Source organism: Cheilinus undulatus, linkage group 6 (assembly GCF_018320785.1).
Source record: "Cheilinus undulatus linkage group 6, ASM1832078v1, whole genome shotgun sequence".
Classification (NCBI taxonomy): Eukaryota; Metazoa; Chordata; class Actinopteri; order Labriformes; family Labridae; genus Cheilinus; species Cheilinus undulatus.
The window spans coordinates 40,873,136-40,898,724 of NC_054870.1; the positions used below are offsets into that span (position 1 = coordinate 40,873,136).

Consider the following 25,589-nt stretch of genomic DNA (forward strand, 5'->3'; position numbering starts at 1 on the left):
TTAAATAACAAAGCGGAGGGGAGATCTGAAATTATGTAAATAAATCAGTGTGTGCCCTGGGTTTCGATGTAAGCCTGGAATTATTCAGCATTTTTCCTACACCTTGAATTTCAAAAGTGACATTTTGGGTAGTATGATATAATTTTCAACAAAGACGCCTAAAATGGGGAAATTTTTGTCATGGGCTCCAAGTTTACACACAACTTCGATTTTAAAATAATATTGATATATAATATCTACCTACCTATACCTCCTATACAAATTTCTGATGGTTAAAATTTTATACGAAAAAACATTATAAATGTTGGGGTTTCTTAAAGCTCAAATCATCAATGACCGTAAGCTTTATTTTCATCTCAACAATTCTGTTTCCAGATTTACTTCATAATTTCACCAGTAGGTGGCGACAAAAGGTAGTGAGGGGAATAACTTGCTTCCTTGGGCTGTCGGTGAAACTGAATGGCTGCGAAGGTAGGCTGCTGGACATTATTTGATTAATTTTTGTTTATCTGAAGTAATAAATGCTCATCCGATCAATAACATGTATTTTTATGAGGACGCTTAAATACCAGTGAGTTTGAAAATAGTAAAATTGACTTTAGTTTATAATTAATACAAATGTTGGGAACAACGAAGAACGCAATTCTCCCTTTTGTCTGACCAACCTGTTATAATTATGACAATGAAGGGAAAACTCAGAGCAGAGTAAACCTTTCGCAATAACCTTTTAAAAAATACGGTTAAACACAAAGTTTTCACACTTGGTAAAATCATATCTGTTGACTAATTGGTCTCACCCACTTTATTTGTCATTTTGTAAGGGCAGAATCAAACTCTTACAAGCAGGGGTTGTGACTCGTGGTCTCTCAGCCTCAAATGGTAGTTTTCAGGATATTACACAGCACAGAGGGGCGGAGAGCTGAAGAGCCTCCTCGGTATTTCCCTCAGACTGCTGAGCACACAATGACAGAGAGCGTCCGCTAGAGCAACATGCCACATTGTGGATTTTTTATATGGATTTTCTTCTCTTCATGGGGTATGGCTTTTTGCTTCTTTGTTGGACTTTCTTTCTTTCTTAATTTCTTTCTTTCTTTCTTTCTTTCTTTCTTTCTTTCTTTCTTTCTTTTGTTTCATCTTAGGTTGTCACAATATCAAAATTTTTAACTTCAAACAATGCATGTAGAGAAATGGAAGCAACAAAAGTGGAAGTTCTAGGCACCTGATAATGGATAATATCTTGTTTCTAATTACCAGAAAATGAATGAAAACTCCTGCCCACTGTCTAAATTTCTGAAATTAATTTTTTAACTTTTCAGTACGGATCCATTGCCATTTTATTGTGCTACTGAGACATAGTTCTCTTTCTTAATCTTGGCAGATTTTGGTTTCACATGTGACTAAAGATAGGCAGTTTTAAAAAAAGTTCTGCTACTTGTTGGTACTATGGATTATTTAGATAACAGGGAATAAACTATTTTAAAATATGAAGCATCAAAAAGTATCTGAGTATCAAACATTTTGACAACCTTGGTCACCATCTGAACTATTATGTGCTTATCGTATTTAAAAGTATTATTTATTTTATTCAAACACAGACTTAGTTCATAAGGCTCTGAGATTATCTCGTCTTAAACACAAGGTATCAAAGATCATCGGAGCACCACACATTTTGACAAACTTAATTTCATCCAACATTCTTTATGTTATTGCAGGAGTAATAATTGCAGGCAGTCTGAGGACTCTTCCTCATGTGATGAAGTACCAAACAGTGATACCTCAGAGGCTGAAGGATTCATCTCACCTTAATACTGCTGCTACACATCCGGTAACACTTTTACAGCACTGTTTTATCAGATTATTTAGAATATCATTGTTTAACCCTTTGCAGATTGAGTTACATCTCCTCTGCTGTGTTTTGTAGCTGTATCCTGATGTACTCCAGTACTCTGTGACGATTGCAGGACAGAACCACACACTACACCTGGAAAAGAACAAGTGAGAAAAATGAATTGCCTTCTTTGACACTTGGCAGTGTTTACCATCTTACAGTGCCAATAAAAAAGTATCAACTCTCTTGGATGTTCTTCCCTTTTATTGATTTTATAAATCAATTATGGTCAAAATTTGACTTTTTTGACCAAAAAACCCTCTTTAATGACAAATTGAAAACATCTCTACAGGGTAATGTTAATTAAATAAAAAATATGTATAAAAAAAAATAAGTGACTGCATAAATATTCACCCACTTCAAGTCAGTATTGATGCAATCACAGCACTGAGCCGCTTTGGGTCATTGTCTTGTTGTAAAATAAATCTTCTCCCAAGCTGTAGTTCTCTTGCAGATGGAATAAGATTGTCCTCCAGGATTTTTCTATATTTTGCTGCTCATTTTGCCATCTACTTTTACAAGCCCTCCAGGGCTGGCTGCTGGGAAGCATCCCCACAGCTTGATGCTGCCACCGCTGTGCTTTACAGTAGGGATGGCGTGTTTGTGGTGATGTGCAGTGTCTGGTGTCTGCCAAACACAGCGTCTTGTCTGATGGCCCAAAAGCGCCATTTTGGTCTCATCAGACCAAAGAACTTAATTTCACTTGACCGTGGAGTCTTCCTCATGTCTTTTGGTGAACTCTTGCCCAGATTTAGTATGAGTTTTCTTCAGCAGTGGCTTTATCTTTGCCACTCTCCTATAAAGCTTTGACTACTGAAGAACAAAGGCAGCAGTTTATGTATGCAGAGTCTCCAGTCTCAGATACTGAAGCCTGTAACTCCTTCAGAGTAGTCATAGGTGTCTTGGTTGCCTCTCTCCTTCTTGCACAGTCACTCAGTTTGTGAGGACGGCCTGATTTTTGTATCCATCCCTTGACTTATCGTTTTCAATAACCTTTTCTCTGAGTTGCTTCGAGTGTTCTTTTGTTTTCATGGTCTAATGGTTGCCAGGCATACTGCTTAACCAGGGACTGAATCTTCCAGACACAGGTGTTTTTATACTACAGTCCCTCGAGACACATTCACTGCACTCAGGTTTTCATTTCCATTATAGTGGGACTACTAGCACCAGTTGGCTGGGCTCCTGTTGAATTAGGTCAGTCACGTGAAAGAGAGTGAATATGTATGCAGTCACTTATTTTACATGACATATTTTTATTTGATTGACATTACTTTGTTGAAAACTGTTTTCTCTTTAACATTAAAGAGTTTTTTTTGTCAAAGAAGCCAAATCACATTGGCCATGATTGATTAATAAAATCTCTCATAGGGTAAAACATCTAAGGGGATGAATTCCTTTAAAAGGCATTGTATATGCTTTATGTTTTACACTCACACTTTGTTTTCTTTCTTGATGAATTGATACTCTAAACATGAAAACTGTGTCCTTTCAGACATCTTGTTGGGCAAAACTTTTCTGTGACCCACTATTCTGATCAGGGTGAAGAAGTCACAACTACACCAGATCTTGGGGTATGTAGCTTTTCTCTGCTAACATCAACATAAGCCGTGTATTGGTGATCAGCTGGCATTATTATAAGATGTATATCTTGTAGTTTGCTTAGTCTGCCTGAAGCTTGCAATGCTTAAATGTATAAAAAGAGTCAAGATAGAGAGAAAACTATGATTGGTATTAAAACTGCAGTGTACTTAGTCTGATGACCAGGCCAAATCATCCTTTTAGCTTGACTTCATTCATTTTATTTGAAGGTTTAAATAAAGCAGAGATGTGGGCGATTTGGACGCCTAAAATCGGTCTAGCTTACAACAAAGTATTAATCTAACTTCACAGATCTGAAAGTCAAACATATCCTGTGCCAACTGCCCACATAGTTTCAGTGGTTTTTAGGCTTTTTTGAATTTGTTGCTGGGTTTAATAACTTTTGCATAACGTAGGAGGTTGTCCTTTCTTTTCAGTTTTTAATGAAAGCCACAAAGTCTAAAGTGTTGAAACAGAACAGGATGTGTATGGTTGCCCCAAATCGTCAAATATTCAGTTTGTTTAAAAAAAAGCCTCATTCAACTGTTAATCTCATACTAGAACAGCTGCTTATGAAACAAGGACCATTCCAGCTATGGATGTGTCAGATTTCTAGTTTTACGTGCAATTTATCAATTTTCAAAGTGGAGAAACAACAACTAAAGACAACAAAACAACAGACAGATCAAGACTCACTGCCTTAGAGCAACATTTATGGACTTGATCTTCTTCAATGCTTTTCTAGTCTGACTACTCAAAGTACTTTTTTACCTCAGGCCGCATTTACCCATTCACACTGACGGTATTTTGTCCATCATTATTAGCTAATCCCATTCATACGCAACCATACACTTTCACACTCTACTGGCGTAGCAGGGGTTAAGTGTGGACTGTAGCAACTGGACCTGCGATCTTCCGGTTGCGAGATGACCAACTCTACTGACTGTGCCACAGTCACTTATTTCACAACATATGTTACAAAACGATTATAGCACACATAAAAAAGAGACTGGCAGCATGCTGGCATCAGGCCATTATGTCATATTTGTCATAAGAAACAGAAGAAGAGAATAATAAGCATTCTGTCCAGTTTCTATAAGATAGAATTCACACCCAAGGTTATCTCACATCTCTGTAGTAAGTTTGAAATGTCATCTGGTAAATGAACTAAGACAGGTTGCAAAATTTAAAAAACACAATGTAGTTGAGAGGAACTTTGTGTAGTTCTCTGTACCTCTGTGTTACTACTGATGGTCAATCTTTAGTCCACTGGTACAAAACTAGTGCTGTCGTTAAACTATAAAGATAAAAAACAGAGAATTTTTACACATGTTCCAATCAAAGTTAAAAAGGCTGCTTTAGCTGGTTGAGTTATGGCATCAGATTGATCAGCATATATTTCTTCATTGCATTTTCACCCCTGTGATTAATCAATAGCACAAAACAAAATAATTGTCAATATAGCAACAGCAATTTAATTAGTAGAGCGGTGGAGTTAAGAGCTAGACTTAAGAATCCTTAATTAAGTATGCACAATACTGAATTTTAACCAATAACAGATATGGAAATTTATTTTAGCCAGATGCTATTATCGTTACCAATATAAGACACAAGTGATGTAGAGCTGTTGGTTCAGCCTAAAACTTCTTGCTGCTTGCATGCACCTGCAGTTTTAATCAATCACCTTGAGATAAACATCATAAATAAACTGATTTATTAAACTTATTATACAAATTTTGTTTCCCTGCTGTTGTTTTTTTATTCATCGGTGGTTTGGTGTGTTGATTTTTTTATATATAATCAGGAATGTTATTTTTTGTTCTACTTTGTGTTGCCGCTGTTGTAAACTGAGTTAGCATTAGCAATGTGAGCTTTTGAAAATGTAGCTAAAGATAAAATTGCTATGTGGATAACTTAACTACATAGCTTACATAACTGCTTTGTGAGCTTAGCTTTAGCTATGTTAGCTACACAGTTATGATAGCTACATAGCTCCATTATCTATGGCTGAGTTAGCTTTAGCAAACTAAGCTAAAGCTAACTTAGCTATGTAAAGTTATGTAGCTTACTTAGCTGGTTTTTGAGCTTGGCTTAAGCTAATTGGCTATGTAGCTACATACTTTTGTTATCTATAGCTAAGTTAGCTTTAGCAATGTGAGCTTAGCTTTAGATATATTAGCTACATAGCTTTGTTATCCACATAACTTGCACAGCTAGCGGAGCTACATAAGCTATTCTTGATGCATTAAAAAGTTTTCATGGAGGATGAGCTTTTTTCCCATGAGCAGACTGTTTACTCGGCTGAATTCAACATTTTGTAATCAGGTTTCGCAGGCCAGTTATTTTTTCTTTACTTTTAACTTTTGGTATCCTCACCCTTAGCCAACACCCTAAATGGAAGTTTAATCAGATTTTATTTCTAAAGTTTCTGTGTATATTTACGTTCTGAGATTTACAGTGTCTTGGATGAAATGGCCATCAGAGATGACTGTCCTGCAGTCAGACTATCTTACTCAGAGGGATTGACATCAAAGGCATATGTCAGCCCGTTTGCCTCTCCAGTGCTTTTTGCGTATGGTCACTAATTAGTCGACTTTGGACAAAAAGAAACCGTTCAGAGTGGTCATTTTAGATCCTGAGTCAGGGACACCCCTATTTCAACGCAGATCTTTCATTGACAAGTTTGACCTACTTATGCTTCCATAGCTTCTTAAATACTTCACCTTGGATCACATAAAAAAGAACTTGTAAAAGTAGATGGATCACTTTTGTCACTATTGGTTCATCTTCAAAAGTCATGTAAGGTACATTACGTGCAGTACACGCCAATGTACGACTTTCATAATGTCCGATGGCATGAAACCTCATTGCTCAACAATTAACTTCTTATTTTAAGAAGTGACAATGTGGAACAGGAACTGGCATATAAGGTCATTCCAGTTGACTGTGACACATGCAGTGTCATCTTCTTGACCATTTTCAAGCTGTGATTGAATAAAATTGTTTTTTTTCCTACTGGAGCTCTAAGATGAATAATGGATGTGTGTGCAGGTTCACTGCTACTATCATGGACACGTCGTGGGCATTGAGGACTCGTCTGCCAGCGTGGGACTGTGCTCAGGAATCAAGTGAGCAATTATAAATGTATTTCTCTTTTTAATCATCCAGTACCACTAATTACAAAGATATCATCCCTTTCCTAAGAGGGGCTTCAAGTTAATTAAACTCTTGAGATTTGGGAGTGACTGTTCAATCCAAAGTTCCTCTGTATATCAGTTTAATTTGTCACGATGACAATAAAGACTGATCACAGCTCAAAACTCAATAAACAAATGCCATGTGAACCCCCTTTGGTGCCGCCTGTTTCCTGCTATTAAGACATTTCTCTGAGGGCTAACAGCTGATTAGTCTTGTAATCAGTTGATCTATTTAAGAGTTAGACATGCTCATGTACTTGTTCTTGTCCACAGAGGCTTTGTGCGTCTCCAGGACCAAATGTACCTCATCGAACCTCTCTCAGGTGCTGAGGCAGGACAGCAGGATGAAGGGCACAGTGCTGAGGATCACAGCAGTGAGGGTCTCCATGCCATTTACAACTACAAACACCTGAGGAGGAAGAGGAGCTCCTGTTCCCATGGAAACACGACTACTTACTATGATCATGGTGCTCGTTCGGCTGGTCTGTTCAAGCTGGGCAGTCTGGTGAGGACACATACAGAAATATGCAAAAGTTTCAGCTCATACCTGACTGCTACTCTTTCATTATTTCATCAAAACAGGAAAGGAGTTAGCAGTCAAATACTGTCAACTATAACTCTGTGACTTAGATCCATGAACTGTAACTCTGTACCCTCTGTGTTCATTCCAAATTATTTCAAATCAGTTCAGCACAAATGCTGTGGGGAAATGCTATGCCATGAAAACACTATTAATAGAGCTGTATTTTGAACATAAAAACTGTGCGTTTTACTTGTTTACTTCATTTTTTTCTGAGTTACAGCCTCCGACCACTTTATTAGGTACACCTGATGAATTGTTTATTAAAGTATATATCACATGGCCGTGACCTGTGCATTTAGGCATGAAGGCGTAGTCATGATGATATGCTGAGGCTCACACAAACATCAGAACAAGGAAGAAAGGGGATTTACTTTGAGCGTGCCATGGTTGTTTGGGTCTCATAGGCTTTGTGTTGCTTGTCTTGGTTCTGACCATGCAGTCGAATGTTGCAGCAGAAATCAAGACTCATCAGACCAGGCAACATTTTCTGATCTGATTTTAAATTATTGAATTATTATAATGGCCTCAGTTTCCTGCTCATGGAAGACTGGAGTGACAACCAGTGTCCTCTTCCTCTGCTACTGTAGCCCATCTGCTTTAAAGGGGACATATTTTACCCTTTTCAGACAAGTTTATATTGGTCTCAGAGGTCCCCAAAACATGACTGTGAAGTCTGTTGCTGAAAAAATACTCCATTATAGGATTTTTGTATGTCTAAAAAACCCTCTGTTTCAGCCCTGCTAAGAGCGAGCTGTTTCTGTGGCTTTAAATGCTACTGAGCTGTCTGTCTCCGCCCCTGACCACGCCCCTCTCAGGAAATGGATGTGGCTCTCCTAAACCTTCTCTCAGCTGCTAGTTGAGAAGAAGGATCAGGAGAGGAGGGCAGAACTTTCTTCCAAGCGGGGAAGGCTAAATAAAGGGAATGGATTTTTCTGGTACTTGAGGGGATTGTGGACAGGCCAGAGGCACATATTTTTGTTAGAAATGCCTGAAAAAGTGATTTCTGCATATTATGTCCCTTTAAGACTTGACGTGTTGTGCATTCAGAGATGCTTCTCTGCCTACCTCAGTTTTAACCAGTGGTTACTTGAGTTATTGTTGTCTCTCCATCAGCTCGAACCGGTCCAATCATTCTCCTCTGACCTCTGCCATTCCTGTTAATTCTAGTTATGCATGAAAATCCCAGCAGTTTCTGAAATACTCAGACCAGCCCGTCTGGCAACAATCATGGGATGTTCAGAGTCACTTAAATCACCTTTCTTCCCCATTCTGATGCTCGGTTTGAACTTCAGCCAGTCGTCTTGACCACGTCTACGTGCCTAAATGCATTGAGTTGCTGCCATGTGATTGGCTGATTAGATATTATCTCTGAAAACGGAGTGATAAAAAGTGACGAAAATACTTGAATTATCTTAAATTTGAGTTCCAGTGTAAAAAAAGTATTTTACTTGCGTAGATCACAAGACTAACCAGAAAACACTCTCATGCCTGCACATACTCTTCAAGTACTGATGATATTTCCTTCTTCTTTTGCTATTCAGAGAAGCAGAGCTCAAACCAAAGACCGTTCAAAGAAACCCAGGACAGTCGAGCTTGTTGTTGTGGTCGATAACACCGAGGTTTGATTCTTTATTTTCTCTCTCTTTTTTAACAGAAATGCATGCAAACAGTACTGACCTTGTTCCTAATCTTGTATGCATTAAATGCCGTTGATTCAATGACTAATTTCTGTTTAATTAATTTTCTAGTACAAGAAGTTTGGCAGCACGAAGAAAATAGAAGCCAGAGTGCTTGAAGTAGCAAACCACGTGGACAAGGTAAGCTGCATTCTCTGTTTTTCTGCTAAAATGATTCTATTAATAGACACAAAAGATCTAATGAAGCTCGCTGACGCTGAAAAATCAGAGTATTTTAAGTTCAAGTGGTTGATATAGCTTGATTTATACAGGTTACTCTGTGAACAGCTTGGTCATTCATGTATTTTCACTGGTAATTTAATGATCAAGTGTATTTTCATTGCAGCACGGCCACGAGTAAGAAATGTGTGCTGATACTATCTGTCCTTTTCTAATTGGAATCATACCAGTACAAGGAAGGAAAAGTTCTCTCAGTGAGAAAATCTAACTTTAACTGTGAATCTTCACACTCAAGCTGAAGATTTTCACACATATCACACCATCCTCTTTGCATACTCTGGTAAAGTAGAGCCAACATGGCTGCATCTTCAGACAGCTCTAGACCCAACACTGGTTTCCTACAAGACATGAGGACGTTATTTTTGTGATTTAAAGCATCACTGTTTGACTGATTGAGTTAAGCCCCTGACATTTCTTTTTCTTTTGGAGTAAATCCCAGTTTTCAGGGTTTTTTTTTTGTTTTAACATGCTGCTCTGTTTCAGCTGTATCGACCCCTGAACATCCGTGTGATGCTGGTCGGTGTGGATATCTGGTCGTACAAGGATAAGGTCGAGGTCAGCTCAAACCCAGAGATCACCCTCGGACGCTTCCTCGAGTGGCGCCAGAAGAACCTTGTGCCCAGGACTCAACACGACAATGCACAATTCATCACGTAAGGCTGAGCTGGTTTTTACTCGACAGTGATATCAAGTCAATGATAAAACACTCACAATGCAGCTGTCTCAGCCTGCTGGGTGAGAATGCAGAAATCTGTGTGGTGTCAGTGGTCTCATTTGAAGTGTCAGACAGACTCAGAACCCTTGGTATTTTGGAAGAATACTCCAGGATTCATACATAATTTAAGAAACTGCAAACAGAGTCAATGAGATTCTCCACATGATTGTTTTTAACCAGGATGCATTGAAGAACATTTTCAGGCTGTCTGCATGATATGACAATTTTTCTGCTCTGTTTGATCCATACTTGCTTGTCTTAAGAGCTTACAGGTAGGACTGATCACACATCCCTCCATTCAAAACAGGAGGAGAGCTCTCAAACAAGCACAGTGAATGTTGTAACACCTACGCTTAGATGTTGTTACCTTCTCTAATCAAATGTATGTGATAATTCTTTCAGCTGTAAGGGTTAGGTGGTAACCTCATGTTGTTACTAGCTTTCATTCTTTTATTTAGCAGCACATGTACAATCTAGGTTATTCTGAATATGTGTAACAGGTGGTTTTGGTTGATATTTGCTTCTCAGTTTGAAGATTTTTTTACATGTATCATATCATAAGGCAGCATTTCCCAACCTGCCTCATTCTGTATGTTTGATTTTTATGTCTCTGAGTTTTTGTCAGTATTTATCTAACCTGACAGGCCAGAAAGACTGTTTCATATATACACTGCATGGATATATTTCACATCCATGTGGGAAACCTCCCATACAAAGTGTTTGGGAAGGGCAGGACTTTTCAAAAAAGTATTGTAAGGTGATTGGACAAACATTCCGTCTATCACATTAATAACAAGCCAATCAGAATACAGTAGTAGACATGCACAGCTCTGGTGCTAATCTGAGCTAAACAGGCTAATGCTGTGAATGGCGGAGTTTATCAGTTGCTAAAATTCATGCCACAGCCCAGGCGAGATGTGCAAAAACATCTCTGCGAAGATTAGCTTTCGGTGTGGCTCTTTGCTCTTGCTTAAATAAAGAAATGTGGCCCAGTTCTGATAGAACTGCTGCCATACAGCAACATCAACATCTACATTGCTATCAGCCATTGCTATCAGCTCACAGTACAACTTAACCAGCCCGTAGCTTCTGCCTTGTTCTCCTCAAATGACGCTGATGGGCCCGACTTGTTTTTGGGTCTGGGATAGACATTTCAGATTTGAGCTTTTCCAGATGGATTTGCCTAGTGTCCGGCAAGGCCAACAGTGTGTTATTTAAGATGCTAAAATAGCATCCCTCAACTTCTGAGATGTTTCACTTGATGTATTTGAGTCATAGCGGGTGAGCTGAAGGCTTAATGCTGATGAAGTATTTGTCACAACCATCATCCTTGAGTGCAAAAGCAGAGGATGATGTCAGCAGAGGCTGCAGAACGTGCTAAAACAACAACATAAGAAGCTTGATTTTTAATATGGGTAATTGTACCTCATGCAAACAGGTGGTGATTGTATATGATTGTATATGAATTTTAAAAAATGCTCTGCAAATATACTTGGGTGGCTGTAGACTTACCTCGGTGGGCTACAAAAGTATTGTCTATGTGTGATGGTATGTCGGAGCTGCCATCTAAACATTGTTTTTTCTTCTTTATTTCAGAGGTGTTGATTTTGATGGTTCCACTGTTGGCTTAGCTAACACCAACGCCATGTGCACCTCAAACTCCGGAGCTGTTAATGAGGTAAAGACTTTTTTTTTGTCATTGAATATAATGCTTCTGATAAAACTGTAGATCTAAAAGAAATTAATCAGTATGCATGTTGTTAAATTTAGCTTTACCTTTATCGTTGTTCGCCACATAGGCAGATTAAATTAAGACAAAGGTAGCCAGTTACCTGTGGCCTTATGCTCCAAGGGGCCTTAAGATACAAACATCGTAGGTGTGCATAAAAATAATGAAATATGTCAAAAATTAAAAATAAGGTGCCAAGAGTGGATAAAAACTCACCAAATTAGTTTTTGATTATCCAAAGAATCCCCTGAGAGGACCTGTGGCCCAAATAGCAAGGTTAAATCCACTTAAAAAAATGGAAAATCTTTATATCAAGCAAATTATTATCAGGTAGATCTAGACTTATTAAAGCTGGACGATCATTGTGAGGTAAAATGACATGGTAAATCAAAATGTATCATTTGTTGTAGAAGAATGGATATCGCACCAGTAGGAAGCATATATTTTTCATCTTTAGAACCTGGCCTTTGAAATGTTAAAATATTCAGATGTGTTGATTTTTATCCACAATGTTCTTCTAAGAGGTGATGAGCAAGTACTTTTAGATTTTTGGTTTCAAATGTGGGTATGTCCTGTAGTTCTCTGGCTTTATAGAACATTTTGCTGTGCTTTTAGCTACATGGGAAGGGGTCTGATAGTGGTCTTTGCCTGGGGCCTACAAATTACTAAAACTCTGCCTGGTTTACTGTGCACACAGGATGGATTAAAATGGGAAACTGTGCACACTAAAACCATGCCAACATTTTTTTTAATCATAACATTTTGATAATTTGTGATCTTGTTAAAGTGAGTACTAGAAAAGATCCAGGTGAAAGCAAAACATTGTGATGATTTTTTTCATGGCTTGATCATGGATTGATCATGTTTAGCCCTTTTTTCATTGATACTGCTGAACTGATTGCCCTGACACCATCATCATTGTCATCTTCCCTTCCTCTCCTGTTCACACAGGACCATAACTCTAACTCAATTGGAGTGGCTTCTACCATTGCACATGAGATGGGTCACAACCTAGGCTTGACCCATGACACTGAAGACTGCATCTGTGGTTCCTTCACATCCAAGAAAGGCTGCATCATGTCCGAAAGTGTTGGGTAGGCTCAGTTTCTCACCTGCACATAAACTGCAACTCTTAAATCTAGAATGAAGATCATATTATTCCTCTCTTCCCATTCCTCTAGCTTTGTGTATCCTGAGAAGTTCAGCAGCTGCAGTCAGCAGCAGCTCAACAGATTCTTGGACGAGGTGGACCCTGCCTGTCTGCTCGATTCTCCTTCCACTGATCGTATCTTTCGTGGGCCGGTGTGTGGGAATGCCTTCCTGGAGCCTGGAGAGGAGTGTGACTGTGGCACTGTAGAGGTTTGTGCTTTATAGGGTACATATGTACTCTTAATCACTAAGGGAGAGATTGCATGCATTCACATTTCCTCAAGAAGTACAGAGACATATAGAAACAGTTCAGTGAAACTTCAGAACTGATTCAGCTTATACTCCATATTAAAGGGGAAAATATTTGCTCTGAAATGTATTTAGAGCATAAAGGTAATGTAACAAAGAACATATTTTCTGGATATTTTGGTGCAAAGATAGTCTAAACTTGTGTTATTTGTGGGATACTATTCTATTTTATTATCCTACTTTCAAATTCAAAACCCCCAAACTAAAGTTGGATTGGAAATGAGTAAAAGTACAGATACTTGTTTTAAAACTTGGGAGGTTTGTCTTACAAAAACTCAAGTAAAATAAAGAAGCCTAAAAAGTCTTAGTACCACCTTACTGCCCACCTGTGCAGAACGGACAGTATTTAAGAACAAAAAGGAAACCAGATCTTCATTTCTGCACTTCTTTGTCTTGTAGGAATGTAAGAACCCTTGCTGTAATGCCACCACCTGCAAACTGAAAGCAGGAGCCGCGTGTGCAGAGGGAGAGTGCTGCCACAACTGCCAAGTGAGTAATACTCACTATTCTTTCTAGATGCATGAAATCTCACTGATGCTAAATGTGTTACCATAAAGCTAGACTTTGTCTGACTGCGCCGTCTGGCCGGTTATCTGTGAGTTTATATACTTCAGTAGTTGGTACATCACCATCTGTGTTTGTCTCCGCTCTGCAGCTGAAACCAACAGGCAGCGTCTGCCGACCAAAGACAGGAGATTGTGACCTCACAGAATACTGCACCGGCTTCTCCGCCTCCTGCCCAGCTGACGCGTACACCCAGAACGGACGCCCATGCAGCCGGGGGAAGGGATACTGCTACAATGGACAGTGTCCTTCCAGGCAGGAGCACTGCAAGAGGCTCTGGGGCCCAGGTAATAAAACACTAAAGAGTTATCGTGTATAGACATCCATCTGTACCTAATACATCAAGGTGTTTACATCTGCAGCCATTGCGTCTGTTCTGGTTGTGTTTAGATGCTGACGTAGCTGCAGAAGCTTGTTTCTCTCAGCCTGGAAACTGCAGGAGGACACGGTTTAGCCAGAGATGTCCAAGTCGGTATGTAATCAAAAGACAAACAGTGTCTCAACAGCTATTTCGTAATCAGTTTAGTTGCACTGCTGTTTGTTTCCAGTAACAATTCATTGTGCTTCTGTGGTCACAGAGATCAATCCTGTGGGACGCTTTTTTGTACTGGAGGATGGGAGTTTCCTGTGACATCCAGAAAGTCCTTTTTGCAGTTAGGAAATGGAGAAATCTGTAATGAGGCCACAATGAAAGCTGAAGATAACTACCCTCCAGATCTATCCAAAGTGCCCACTGGCACCAAGTGTGGCACCAACATGGTAAGAAAACCATCTAAAAATGCAGAACTTCTTTTAACAAGAAGGATCTTTCCATGGGGGCTGGTGGCTCTGTGATATCCTAAGTATGTTCCACAGCAGGAACCAGAGTCTGATTTTGCTCCTACCAATCTTACAAAAGCAAAAGGACTTCAGTGGTGGACATTGAAGCAAAGACAGTTTCAAGTGGTTCAAACCACCAGGATCTGTCACTAGTTTGATTTATAGATTTTAAATGATTCGAGGGGTGTTGACTGCCAGTTTGACCAGAAAATAAGACTGACTCATCATGCAAGAGCAGGCGGTGGGATACTGAGTCAACATGCAACCATGCAGCTGCAACCCTTTTAATTAGTAGAGATTGGCTTTGCTTTAACCTCCCTAACCTGTTTTTAAAGACTTGGCTTTTTTAGTTTCAGCATCTATCCTGTCAACAAACACTGGAATTCAGTTGTGTCTATTAGACACTTCTAGTCTTAACTACTAAGTCAAAGCAGAGGTTTTAAAGTCAGCAGAAAACGTCACCTGTTGGACTAACGCCGATCTGTTTTAATGGTCAAACATGGGAAAAAATGTTGGCATAGTGGGAATCTCATGCCTAAGGAAGTACTGGGAAAAATCAAAAATTGATTTTTTTAAACATCAGTATTGGCTCTAATTACTAAATGGACACATCTCTACATAAAATATTACTCTGCTGCATCAATCTTCAGACCAGGGGCAGAGCCAAATGTGTCGAACATCGGGGGCTTAGCCCAGACTAAGCTTAGTTCTAGACACATGCTGCCATGGAAATGTATTGCTTAGCAGGCTGTTATACTCACTATTTTCACACCATATTTATGCAAGAGTAGATTTTCAATTCCAACTAATTGAACCAATAATGTTTCCAAAATCATCTAGGTCCACCTAACAAAGACACTTTACAGCCAACATCCTTTCTAATATCTAAGTGTTCCTTATGACCCACTATTGGGTCCTGACCCAACAGTTGAGAACCCCTGTTCTGGATGATAGATAGATGCTGTCCTCACTGTGTCTTTATCTGTTTTCAGGTGTGCTACAACCAACAATGTCAGGACATCAAGAACATCAAAGCGTATGGCTCTGATGACTGTTCAGCCAAATGTAACAACAACGGGGTAAGAAACATGTCAACCTTATAACATCTCAGCCAATCAACGAATCATTATTGATAATGACCTTTAAGAGCAAGACAAAAAAATACTGATGATACATTCATGCAACAACCAAAGTAGACAAGGTTAGAGTATATGAAGTTTATATGTAAATACGTAAAAGACTACAGGCATGGCTTTGCCAGATAGAGAGAGTAGTTTTAATGCTCTTCAGGCCTTATTTATACTTTTGTGTTAAATTTTTTGCGGTAGCATATGTTGTAGATTCCCTGAGAAGAACCTGCAAAAGCCTTAGTGTAAAGCCTGATGTGCACCTCCAAAAAAATGTATCTACCAGGTGAAACAACACAGGCCACATGGCCTGTGATTGGTCAGCTTGGTAGTGCCGGTCGTCTGAGTTTACCTATGGGCATATTATGTAATAAATGACTGCAGATGAGAAACCAATTCATCAAATCTACTTGCCAATGTTGGGAAATATTGAACAAATATACGTCATGTGCACAAGTTTTAGGCCCATAGGATGCTAAGGATTTATTATGGGGCCACCCTACTGTTTGTGCAAACACGGGCTGAAGAGAGAAAAGTCTTGATCTGTCCCAAAAAATAATAATTTTGGTCACTTACAAGTAACCAAACAAGAAAAAAAAAAACAAACTAAAAGAAGAAAATAAAATATCAGTAAGGAAATAAATAGAAATATCTTCATAAACTGTTTTTATTATTTAAAAAGAATCATTCATTTTTTAAGTAATGGTAAACTAATTTGGAACTGACTCTGGGTGTGATTTTCAGGTTTGTAACCATGAGAGGAAGTGTCACTGCGACCCCGGCTGGGCGCCGCCTTACTGCGACGTGCTACAGTCAGAGCTGCCTCAAGGTACAACACATGTCATGTTTGTCTGTCTACAGATGTAAGCAGTGATAGTTGTCATCTGTGTGTCTGCCTCTTTATCTGTTTGACCTCTTAACAACTGTGCTGTACACAAGACTGTGTCTCTGTTTTTCATCAAGATTTAATACTTGAAGCAGACTGCTCATGGGCCAGGAGACAATTGTGCTCTGTTCTGATGAGCACAAACAGACACTGATTTGATGGAATTCCCCTGTTAGTCAAATGCAGTAATGACGTTACGCAGATCATTCTGTTTCCTGAGCAGGTGACGTACATTGCTAAATGCTCATCCTCCAGCAATAAATAGAGCTGGCACAAGTACCCACATCTTCAGTCAAGAAGAAGTACAGATATGTGTGTTTAAAATACCGGTAGTAAAGGTAGAAAGATTTCAGCCTTTAAAATGTAAACATAGTTATTACTGTATAAGGTGGAGATTTCTACCAGCTATTCTAACAGCTCACTTGATACTAGGGAGAAAATCAAACATAAGTCAATCAGGACAGACTTGTTAATGAATCATTAATGTGATATCAAAAAATGTCAGAGAATCTTTAGTGCTTGTAGTCTACAAGGGGATAAATAGGGTGATTGAAAAGTGTTTTCCCTGAATGCCAGCAAGATCAACCCCCCTGTGGAGTCTAGATGAGATGGTGGTAGAGGAGGTGTTGGTGTATGATGTCATCTGAGGCTGATGATGTCATCTGAGGCAGATAGGATTAAAAAGGTGATCAAACTGGGAAGAGTGTGGTTGGCTGGATGATGTCTGAAGATGTTGGGGCTGATGGGAGGAAGAAGGTGATGAATCTGATGACTGATGTTGGCTAAAGATATTGTCTGAGGTTGGTGGGATGAAGAGGTAACCTTTCAAAGCAGACTGGCCAGATTCCATGTCTGTCATCAGGTGGATCCATATTGTAAAGCCTCAAGCTGCAACCTTGCAGTCTCAAGCCTCAAGTTTTATTTGTTTGGCCAGTAATGAATGTGACAGACAGCTCATTCATCCTATCATAAACACCATCTATGGGTTGTTGCCCCTATAGATGTTAAATTTATCCCATGTAATAGATATGTGAAACAGGCCGTTGGTTGCATTCATTTCTATTTCTTGGGGTCTTTTTTTCCCAGTTTTTCTTCTCATGCTTCCTTTCTCAGGGTAGTGTTTGCTACTTTTTATCTTCTTTGGTTGACATTGGTTTTGATATCAAGAAGGCAGCCCAAAATGATGCAAAATGTTTGGTGTTAAAACTCATTTAAAAGTCTATTTTGAAAGTTAATGGAGCAAACAGTACAGATTTGTACTTTAAAACATTGTCAGAAGATGCCTAGAAAGTCTAAAAAATAAGGAATATTTTAATTGGTCAATAGATGCTTCTATGACTAATTTGTCCGTATGATTAATGTCTTACTTTGTACTTGTGCTAATTGTTCTGCCCGGTTGTCACTTTTTGTTGTTCTGCTGCCGTGTTCCTGTCATCTTGTGCCTCTCCGTAGTAACTTTAAAAATATGGGTTAGAAAAAGGAAAGAGTAACTATATTTCATATGAATAAAAGCTAAATAACAAGGTTTATTTAAAACTAAAAGACAGGAAGTACATTTCTATGCATTGAAGAATAGGATGGATAATGATTTTGTTATTTCACTGCTGACATTGAAAGAATATTGTCATGATCAGTTTGTGTATTTATGTGGGTTTTGTTTTTTTACAGATGCAGGTCCAGTGGTGTTAGGTGTGTCTCTGGCGGTTGGATGTCTCCTGCTGTTGGTCGTGGTTATTGGGACTCTGATGTGCTGCATGAAAAAAAGACGACCCACAAAAAGGTACAAAAAGGACCTATTCTCTGTGGAACTGCATAGATAGACCTCTCTCAAACACCTCTAACTGAAGCTTCTGTTTACTTCATTATAGATGCTTCCAATCTACCTCTGGACAGCTTAACCCCATGTTTCAGTCGAGCAGTACACGCAGCAGTCCTCGAGTCGGGACAGCGCACATAAGCAAGCCCATTTTTGTGGAGTCATCAGCATCTCAGGCCTGTAAACCTCTCAACTCCACTTTTTCTAAACCACAAACTGGAGCCCCGAAGCCCAGCCGAGCAGCTCCAGAGGTGAGATTTTATTTCAGAGTGGAACTGTATGTGTTAGCTTTTTACTTTACTGACTGTAGACATTTAACTCCATTCAAACAACACCATTAATTCCTCTTGCACACAAAAGACAAAAACACAGCGATATAACAATAATATATTCACAAGATAAATAATAACGCAAATTGTGTGGAAGCAACAAAAAATGGTCTTAGTAAAAATCATAAAAAAGAAGATCTGTGAAGATATATATAAACAATATTCAAGCATATTTAACCGTTTCTCTTGTTATTCATTAATTTTAATCACGGTTTGTATTTGTTATTCGAAAGAGTTGTAATTTGCTGGTACGATGTATTCAAATTTTTTTGCAGAAATTCAACCTGATCCATAAACAAAGTCTGGCAGTAAAAAAAAGAAAAAAAAAATGAAATAACCACATCATAAACAATACAGACTACAATACAGTTCTTTGATAAAATAGAGAAAAAAGTCAGGGGTCAAATCAGGGATTAAATGATGTATAGACCTGTTTAAAAGTAGTTGCATGAATGGTGGCTTGCTTTAGCTCCGTTAGCTTGAGCTAAAGCTAACATAGCTACACTAGCTGTGCAATTAATGTTACTATGTAAGCCAATTTAGCTAAGTTAGCTTTAGCAATGTGAGGTTTAGCAAACATAGGTAATGCTAATTTTGCTAAATAGAGAACATAGCAATGTAGAAGAAGTAGCTATGTTAGGTAGCTTTATTATCAGTAGCTACATTATCTATGTGGCTAACAGCTAAAATCTGAGCTCACAAAGTGGCTATATAATTTACATAGCTACGCTCTCTACATTCTTTAGCTACGTTAGCTTTAGCTAAGTTTGCTAAGGCTCACGTTGCTAAAGCTAACCTAGCTACATTAACTTATGTTGCAACGTTAATGATGTAGCTAGTGTAGCTATGTTAGCATTAGCTAAATCATATGACGCTAAAGCAAGCCATTCTTTGTGTAACTACATCTAGAATGGGCCTATACGTTCTTAACCACTGGATTAGACATCTGATCTTTTTATGTTTAAGGAAATGTTGCTTCGACTGTAATGCTGGCAATGTGGTTATTTCATCAGTGTAACTGCCAGACTTTGTATATGAATGAAGTTATATTGAAAAAAAGGCTAATACATTGTACCAGCAAATTATGCAGCTAACAGAGCTGCAGTATGTAAGCTATGCTTGCTGTGTTAGAATGTTTTCAAGGAGGGCAAGCTTTATTCCTGTTAGCAGCCTGTTTACTCTGCTTTATTAAATGTTTTGTAATCAGGTTGTGCGATCAGGCTCTTAACTTTTAACTTTTTGTGTCCTGTTACTTTCACTCTTACCCCAACCCTAGATGGAAGTTAGATCTAATTTTATTTCAAAGGTTTTCACCTGTATTTATGTTCTTAAAGAGACAGCATCTCAGATGAACAGTCTGTGAGAGTGGCCATCCTGATGTATGGTCTGCAGCCAGACGCTTCTCAACAGTGATGATGCATGAGAAAATGCCATCCTACTAATGCCAGTACAGAATTCCTTTACAGTTTTAACATGCTTTGTTGTTGATATTTCCTTGAATAAAGGACTTTTTGGAGCAATTTAGAAACAATGCTGTGCATGCTACAGAGGAAAGCAGAAGTCAACAGTAAATGCTGCTGAGAAACACCCTGAAACTTAGGTTGTGGTCACTGTCAGGCAAAACACAACAGCTGTGGGCACAGACCGTTAGTTTCCAGTACATTAATAGGCTGTTATGGCAGTTTTATTTCTAAAAAACACATTCTTAGTTTCCACTGTACACTCTTAGAAATTCCCCCCGTTAAAAAACGGTGAACAACTGGCAGTAGGGTTGCCAGGAAGTTACTGTAAAATTAACAGTGTGTTGCTGTAGCTGAAATTAACTGTTAGTTATTGTTTTTTATAAATACAGCAAAAAGCTGTTATTTTAAACCTTAACAGGAAAATACTGTTGAAAAGATTAATAGTTTTTACCATTTATTTACACTTTTTCTTAAGCAACTTAAAATGTCAAGACAAATAACAAAACTTCAAAGCGTCTTCTCAAACCATGTCTCTTTATTAAAATTGAATATACATACAGGTATATGTTAAGTATCACTGCTGTCGTGCCAAAACCTTCTGCAAAAAGGTCAGCTTTTCAGGGTTTAACAAAAACTGGCCAATTTTAATTTCTTTATATATTGGGTTTTTAATGAGTTTGATGGTTCTTAAGATCATCAAACTTTCTCATAACATAGAGAATAACTTAAAACTACAATTCTACTTAAAGCATTGAAATAACAAAACAAAAATAAGTTAGTTTAGGACTGACAACAGCAGTCTGCTTCAAGCGTTGCTGTCTAAGAAGATTGTAATACAAACAATAAATATCAAAAAATTTGGTTGTAAAAAGATTGCATCACTATAAACTTAAGTTTCCCATAGGCCACTGCAGTACTACATTGATGTCCACAGATCTGGCATGGAAACATTATTAGAGGTACTGTAGGATATCCTGGACTACAGACATTTTTACTGTAGCTCCCTCTGGATTTCTTTGCTGGACAGGGACTGCAAGATTCCTGTAAAGGGAAAAAACAACATTGGAACAAAAGCAATAATACATTAAATGAATTATCTGAATTCAGTTTTTAGCAACTGTTAAGATCAATCTAATGTTAGCTGGCAAAGAATTTACTCACTCTGTGTGCCTGCAGTGTTTGTGCGTCATGTCAAACTCTAGCTAATGCTAATCATACAAATGACCTCAAACTTAGTAACTGATGGTTTTTGCCTATTCTAACTAGCAAAGAAGTAAGGCGCTCACCTGTTTATTGTTAGGATGGAGTTGGATAACAATGTGATTTCTAACTTCTCTCTCCATCCAAGCATGTGCTCTCACCTTCTTGTTCCCAAAATGCAATGCAAAAAATACAAGAAATTACTGTTTTCTTTCCTTGAAGCAGTAATACAGTAAAATAATGTTCTAAACCGTAATTATACAGGGTTGTCCTGTATTTAAACATAACAGGATTTTACTGTTGAAATTTCCTTGTAAATTTACAGCAGTTTGTTAGAGTGTATTTGTTTGGATTGGCCATTTGTTTTCAAATTTACAGCCTGTTTCTTCTTATGGAAATTGTGTGGTCCCGTGCAGAACAGTTGCCCTTGTTGGCCACCATATAAATAAGTTTTGCTATTGTAATTATTATTATTATGTCAGCCCTTTTTTCATCTAAGCTCCATAAACAGTTTTGCTCATTTTTACTTTTGCTCATCTCTGTTTTTTTCCTTAACAGCCACCAAAGAAACCTGGAGCAACGCCTCAACCATCCAAGATTCAACAGGTAATATGAGTCACTGTTATGTCCTAATTTAAATGCACTATCACGGGTGTTTAAAGCCCTATCCCTTTCTCCTCTAATCATCAAATTCATGTCTTCCTTTAGGTTGTAAGGCCTTTTATGCAGCCTCCAAACATTTCAAGCAAACCAGTCTACACTGAGGTAAATTGCACTCATAGTTTTGCAAATTTTCTTGTATTCTTCTAAAGGACATATGTTTTTGTTTGATAAATACATATGGAAATGTTTTGCAATTTTGGTCTCTTCTTTTTCAGAGTAAGCCTCTACCTCCCTCAAGACCTCTCCCACCACTCACATCAAAACCAGTGAGTGGCATAGTAATTTATTTGAGCTTTTTTTGTCATTAGTTCACTTTCACGTCTTTAACATCCAACATCTGCTCTCTTCAGATCTCAAAGCCAAAGCCCCCGATGCCCCCTGTGAAGCCAAAGCCCTCTGCAGCCCCATCTCCTCTGCCTCACACTCTGCTGGTGTGTATTTAGACAAACAGTCAGACTCTGCTAAAAAGCCTCTGAACTCTCAGACATTCCTTTTTTTATTCAGGGCGCTCACGTTTTTAGAGACGTCTGCGGTTTGGGATATTGTTCCAACATAGCAGTGTAATGATCAAGCAGCGGCTCAGTGTTAGTGAGTCAGCAAGTGAAACCAGTGGACTTTTGTGCTGGGTTGGATAGAGAGGACTCATGCAGTGAAACTGGGACCTCTTTATGGTTGATGATTCTGGGAAACACTTAGGGAAAAAGCCCCTCCATGTTTAATTTTCTGCTACGATTGTTTAACTGTTTCAGCTCTAGGGCAGCACCCTAAACAATTAGCTGAATACCACACAAGTAAAAGATATGATTTATATTTTTGTATTTGGATTATCTAAAATTTTTATTTTGCTTTGAGTAACACCTAAAATGGCCCCTTATTGATCTTCAAACAAAGGGTATTAATTTAGATGTCTGAAAAGGTTCAAAGTCATCCAGGTCAAAGTGATTCAAAGTTTATTCCAAAAGGCAGCCAGACTTGGTTTACGTTCTTGAAGATGTTCCCTTTGAAACACTCTCCAGATTATAGGATGGAAGCAAAATTTGTATGTGGTATTGTGCGGTATTTGGTGTCTGTTAAACATAGCATCTTGTCTGATGGCCAAAAAACCCCATTTGATCTCATCAGACCAAAGAACTTTCTCTTATATGACCATGAAGTCTCCCGCATGCCTTTTGGCGATCTCTAGTCCAGATTTGATCTAAGTTTTCTTCAACAGTCGCTCTCTCTTTGCCACTCTCCCATAAAGTTTTGACTGGTGAAGAACCTGGGCAAAAGTTGTTGTCTGCAGAGTCTCTCCCATCTCAGCTGTTGAAGCTTGTAACTCCTTCAGAGTAGTCATAGGTGTCTTGGTGGCGTCTCTCACTAGTCTCCTTCTCAGTTTGTGAGGACAGCCTGATCTAGGCAGATTTACACGTGCCATATTCCCTCCATTTCTTAAGGATTGATTTAAAATAACTCAAGTTGAATTTCCAGTGCCTTGGATTTTTTTTTTTGTGTCCATCCCCTGACTTATACGTTTCAATAACCTTTTCTCTGAGTTGCTTGGAGTATTCTTTTGTCTTCATGGTGTAATGGTAGCCAGGAATACTGATTAACCAGTGACTGGACCTGGTTAATCAGAGTTATTAAAAGTTTGTTTGAGACAGCATTTTTATAGTACATGCTATCAATGAGTCTCAAATCTCTGCTACAGAAGCCAATGCTGAGAATACGTCTATATTTTATACATTCTATGGGTGAAACGTCTGCAAGAATTTCAGCCTGTTCAGTTCCCCTTTTAGACATGTTTTGTTGGAAATTGTGTAAACCAGAGACTTTTAATGTAAGGTCACTAATAATGCTTCCTAGTTGTAGTCAGTTTGGCAACAAACAAATGACAGAGCATTTCGATTTTGTAAGAAAGCTTCTAAAAAACATGTACATTTGCATCACAAATTGAGAAATTCTAGTGAATCTACCATTTGAGTTTGCAATCTGATGAAAAAATTTTTGTAATGAAGAGAGCTCTTCACATCGCCACTGGATCATCTCAGCCAAACACAAACTGTAGCCAGAGAGCTTTTGTTACTGTAACAAGAATAAGAGTCTGTTAAATAAGTTTTCATCATGTCTTCTTGTTTGAATTAGCAGCAGACAGATAACTAAGAAGCATGCTTGTTAACAGTACTTGTTTTTCTAGCTTTCAGGCAGAGCTGCCCTGATGCCCCCCAACCGGCCCAGATGACAGAGGGAGTAATTCATCCTGGTATAAACACCCAGATCCTCTGACAGCAAACACTGCTGTCATCCCACAGAGAAGAACCTAAAGGTCCTCTCAGGAGACACTTCTCTCTTTTTAAAGTCGAGGCGAGATCCACCGAAGGATCAGCAACAATACGTGACAGAGTTGCTCTGTCAGTTTTCGTCTCTCTGAAGATTACCGCCGTCTGTGTCTTGCTTATGAAAGCCTTCAGTATGTTGTTGAAAACCTGAAGCCGTGATTGACAGACTCAGCATCTGTGCTTTCTGAATGACAAATGGCTCTCCTGCCATGATGTTTTTTTTTCTTTAAGGGAAATGTCTCTCTCTCTTGATCCTTGGATATGTGAAGATTTATGAGGCAATTGCACTATTGATGCTGTAACTGTTTAACTGTTACTATCCTCTCACTTTGTTTTGGTACTGCTTTTTAAGAATTAGTGTTGTTAAGGGATCTGAAATTATTGCACCAACTTGGGCACTTTAAAGATTTTCTTATTAAGGTCAAACCACAAATGTTTATCTTGTTCTATCTTGTATGCGTGGCTTTGTGAGACTGATTTGTTAAATGCAGTTGTTTTATATGTTGACGGGATATGTGTATTTCTTTGTGTCCGTAAGGGATTTTTATTGTATTTTCTATGCAGCAGACATGATCAAACAGTTCTCTCTTAATAATGCCAACGATTGTGGCCTTTCCTGCAAACTTTGAACTGAAAATTATTTGAAAAATATTCTTTCCTATTTATTGAGATCTTTATTCTGTAAAATAAAGCTTAAAATAAAATTGAATCATCAAAATCAATTTTTTTCCCATTTCCTTTGTTGTTTTAACCCTTTCATGCACAGAGGTCACTACAGTGGGCAGCTATTCAAAAAGCCGTTGTCTTGCATATGCATGGGTTTTGATGGCATAGCTGCACATTAGCCACTACAGTAGACACTAGTGCATCATCCTCTATGTGCATTTATTTCCTCTTCAAACCAAAATGGTCAACAGCCAGTCAGGTATGCCAGATTCTTCCTGGATATCCACAAAAGCCTTCTATCCTAGCATACCCTTGCAAGAAAAAAACAATGCAACATCTAAGGAGTCATGTCATTGTTAAATTTTCCAATTATTGATTTAAGATTGGGAGAGAATTCTAATTAGCCACCTGTCCAATAAATTTGACATCATGCATCACATCATGATATCAGGCACAATCCAATGCTATTACTGTGACTTTTGTTCTTTAAAAAACTTAATCCGTAATGACTATTTTTGGCTGTAAATAAATGTATTTAGTTTTTTTTTTTTTTTTTTTAGAAAGTAATTTGCTTATTTTGGTATATTATGTAGTGCTTAAGAGCGGAGCGTAATGGGAAAGCTTTCAAGATAGTGGAGCAAATGCCATCTGAGTCAAGAGAGGGCGATGCCAGT

General features: G+C 38.4%; 1 protein-coding gene across 2 annotated transcripts; it reads left to right on the forward strand.

The window, feature by feature from the left end:
• Positions 1-455: 455 nt before the first annotated feature.
• adam8a (ADAM metallopeptidase domain 8a) lies at positions 456-24,971 on the forward strand. 2 transcript variants are annotated; one of them, XM_041788684.1, is made up of 25 exons: positions 456-471; positions 1,713-1,825; positions 1,922-1,995; positions 3,381-3,459; positions 6,518-6,594; positions 6,937-7,168; positions 8,788-8,865; positions 8,995-9,063; positions 9,646-9,815; positions 11,474-11,555; positions 12,558-12,700; positions 12,788-12,965; positions 13,464-13,553; positions 13,720-13,915; positions 14,019-14,100; positions 14,207-14,387; positions 15,440-15,526; positions 16,319-16,403; positions 18,129-18,240; positions 18,329-18,527; positions 21,827-21,874; positions 21,977-22,033; positions 22,147-22,197; positions 22,282-22,362; positions 24,108-24,971. In XM_041788684.1, exons 2-25 carry the CDS (start codon positions 1,754-1,756, stop codon positions 24,150-24,152), a joined length of 2,568 nt encoding a protein of 855 aa, XP_041644618.1. In that variant the 5' UTR covers positions 456-471; positions 1,713-1,753; the 3' UTR covers positions 24,153-24,971. The 2 variants fall into 2 exon arrangements, with proteins under 2 accessions (XP_041644618.1, XP_041644617.1); XM_041788683.1 differs by lacking the exon at positions 456-471 and adding an exon at positions 969-1,036.
• The last annotated feature ends 618 nt before the right edge of the window (positions 24,972-25,589 follow it).

Coding starts and splice junctions, on each gene's coding strand:
- adam8a (XM_041788683.1), top strand. CDS start 991: ATGCCACATTGTGGATTTTTTATATGGATTTTCTTCTCTTCATGGG. Junction 11,556..12,557: donor ACTCCGGAGCTGTTAATGAG/GTAAAGACTTTT, acceptor CTGTTCACACAG/GACCATAACTCTAACTCAAT. Junction 18,241..18,328: donor AAAAGACGACCCACAAAAAG/GTACAAAAAGGA, acceptor ACTTCATTATAG/ATGCTTCCAATCTACCTCTG.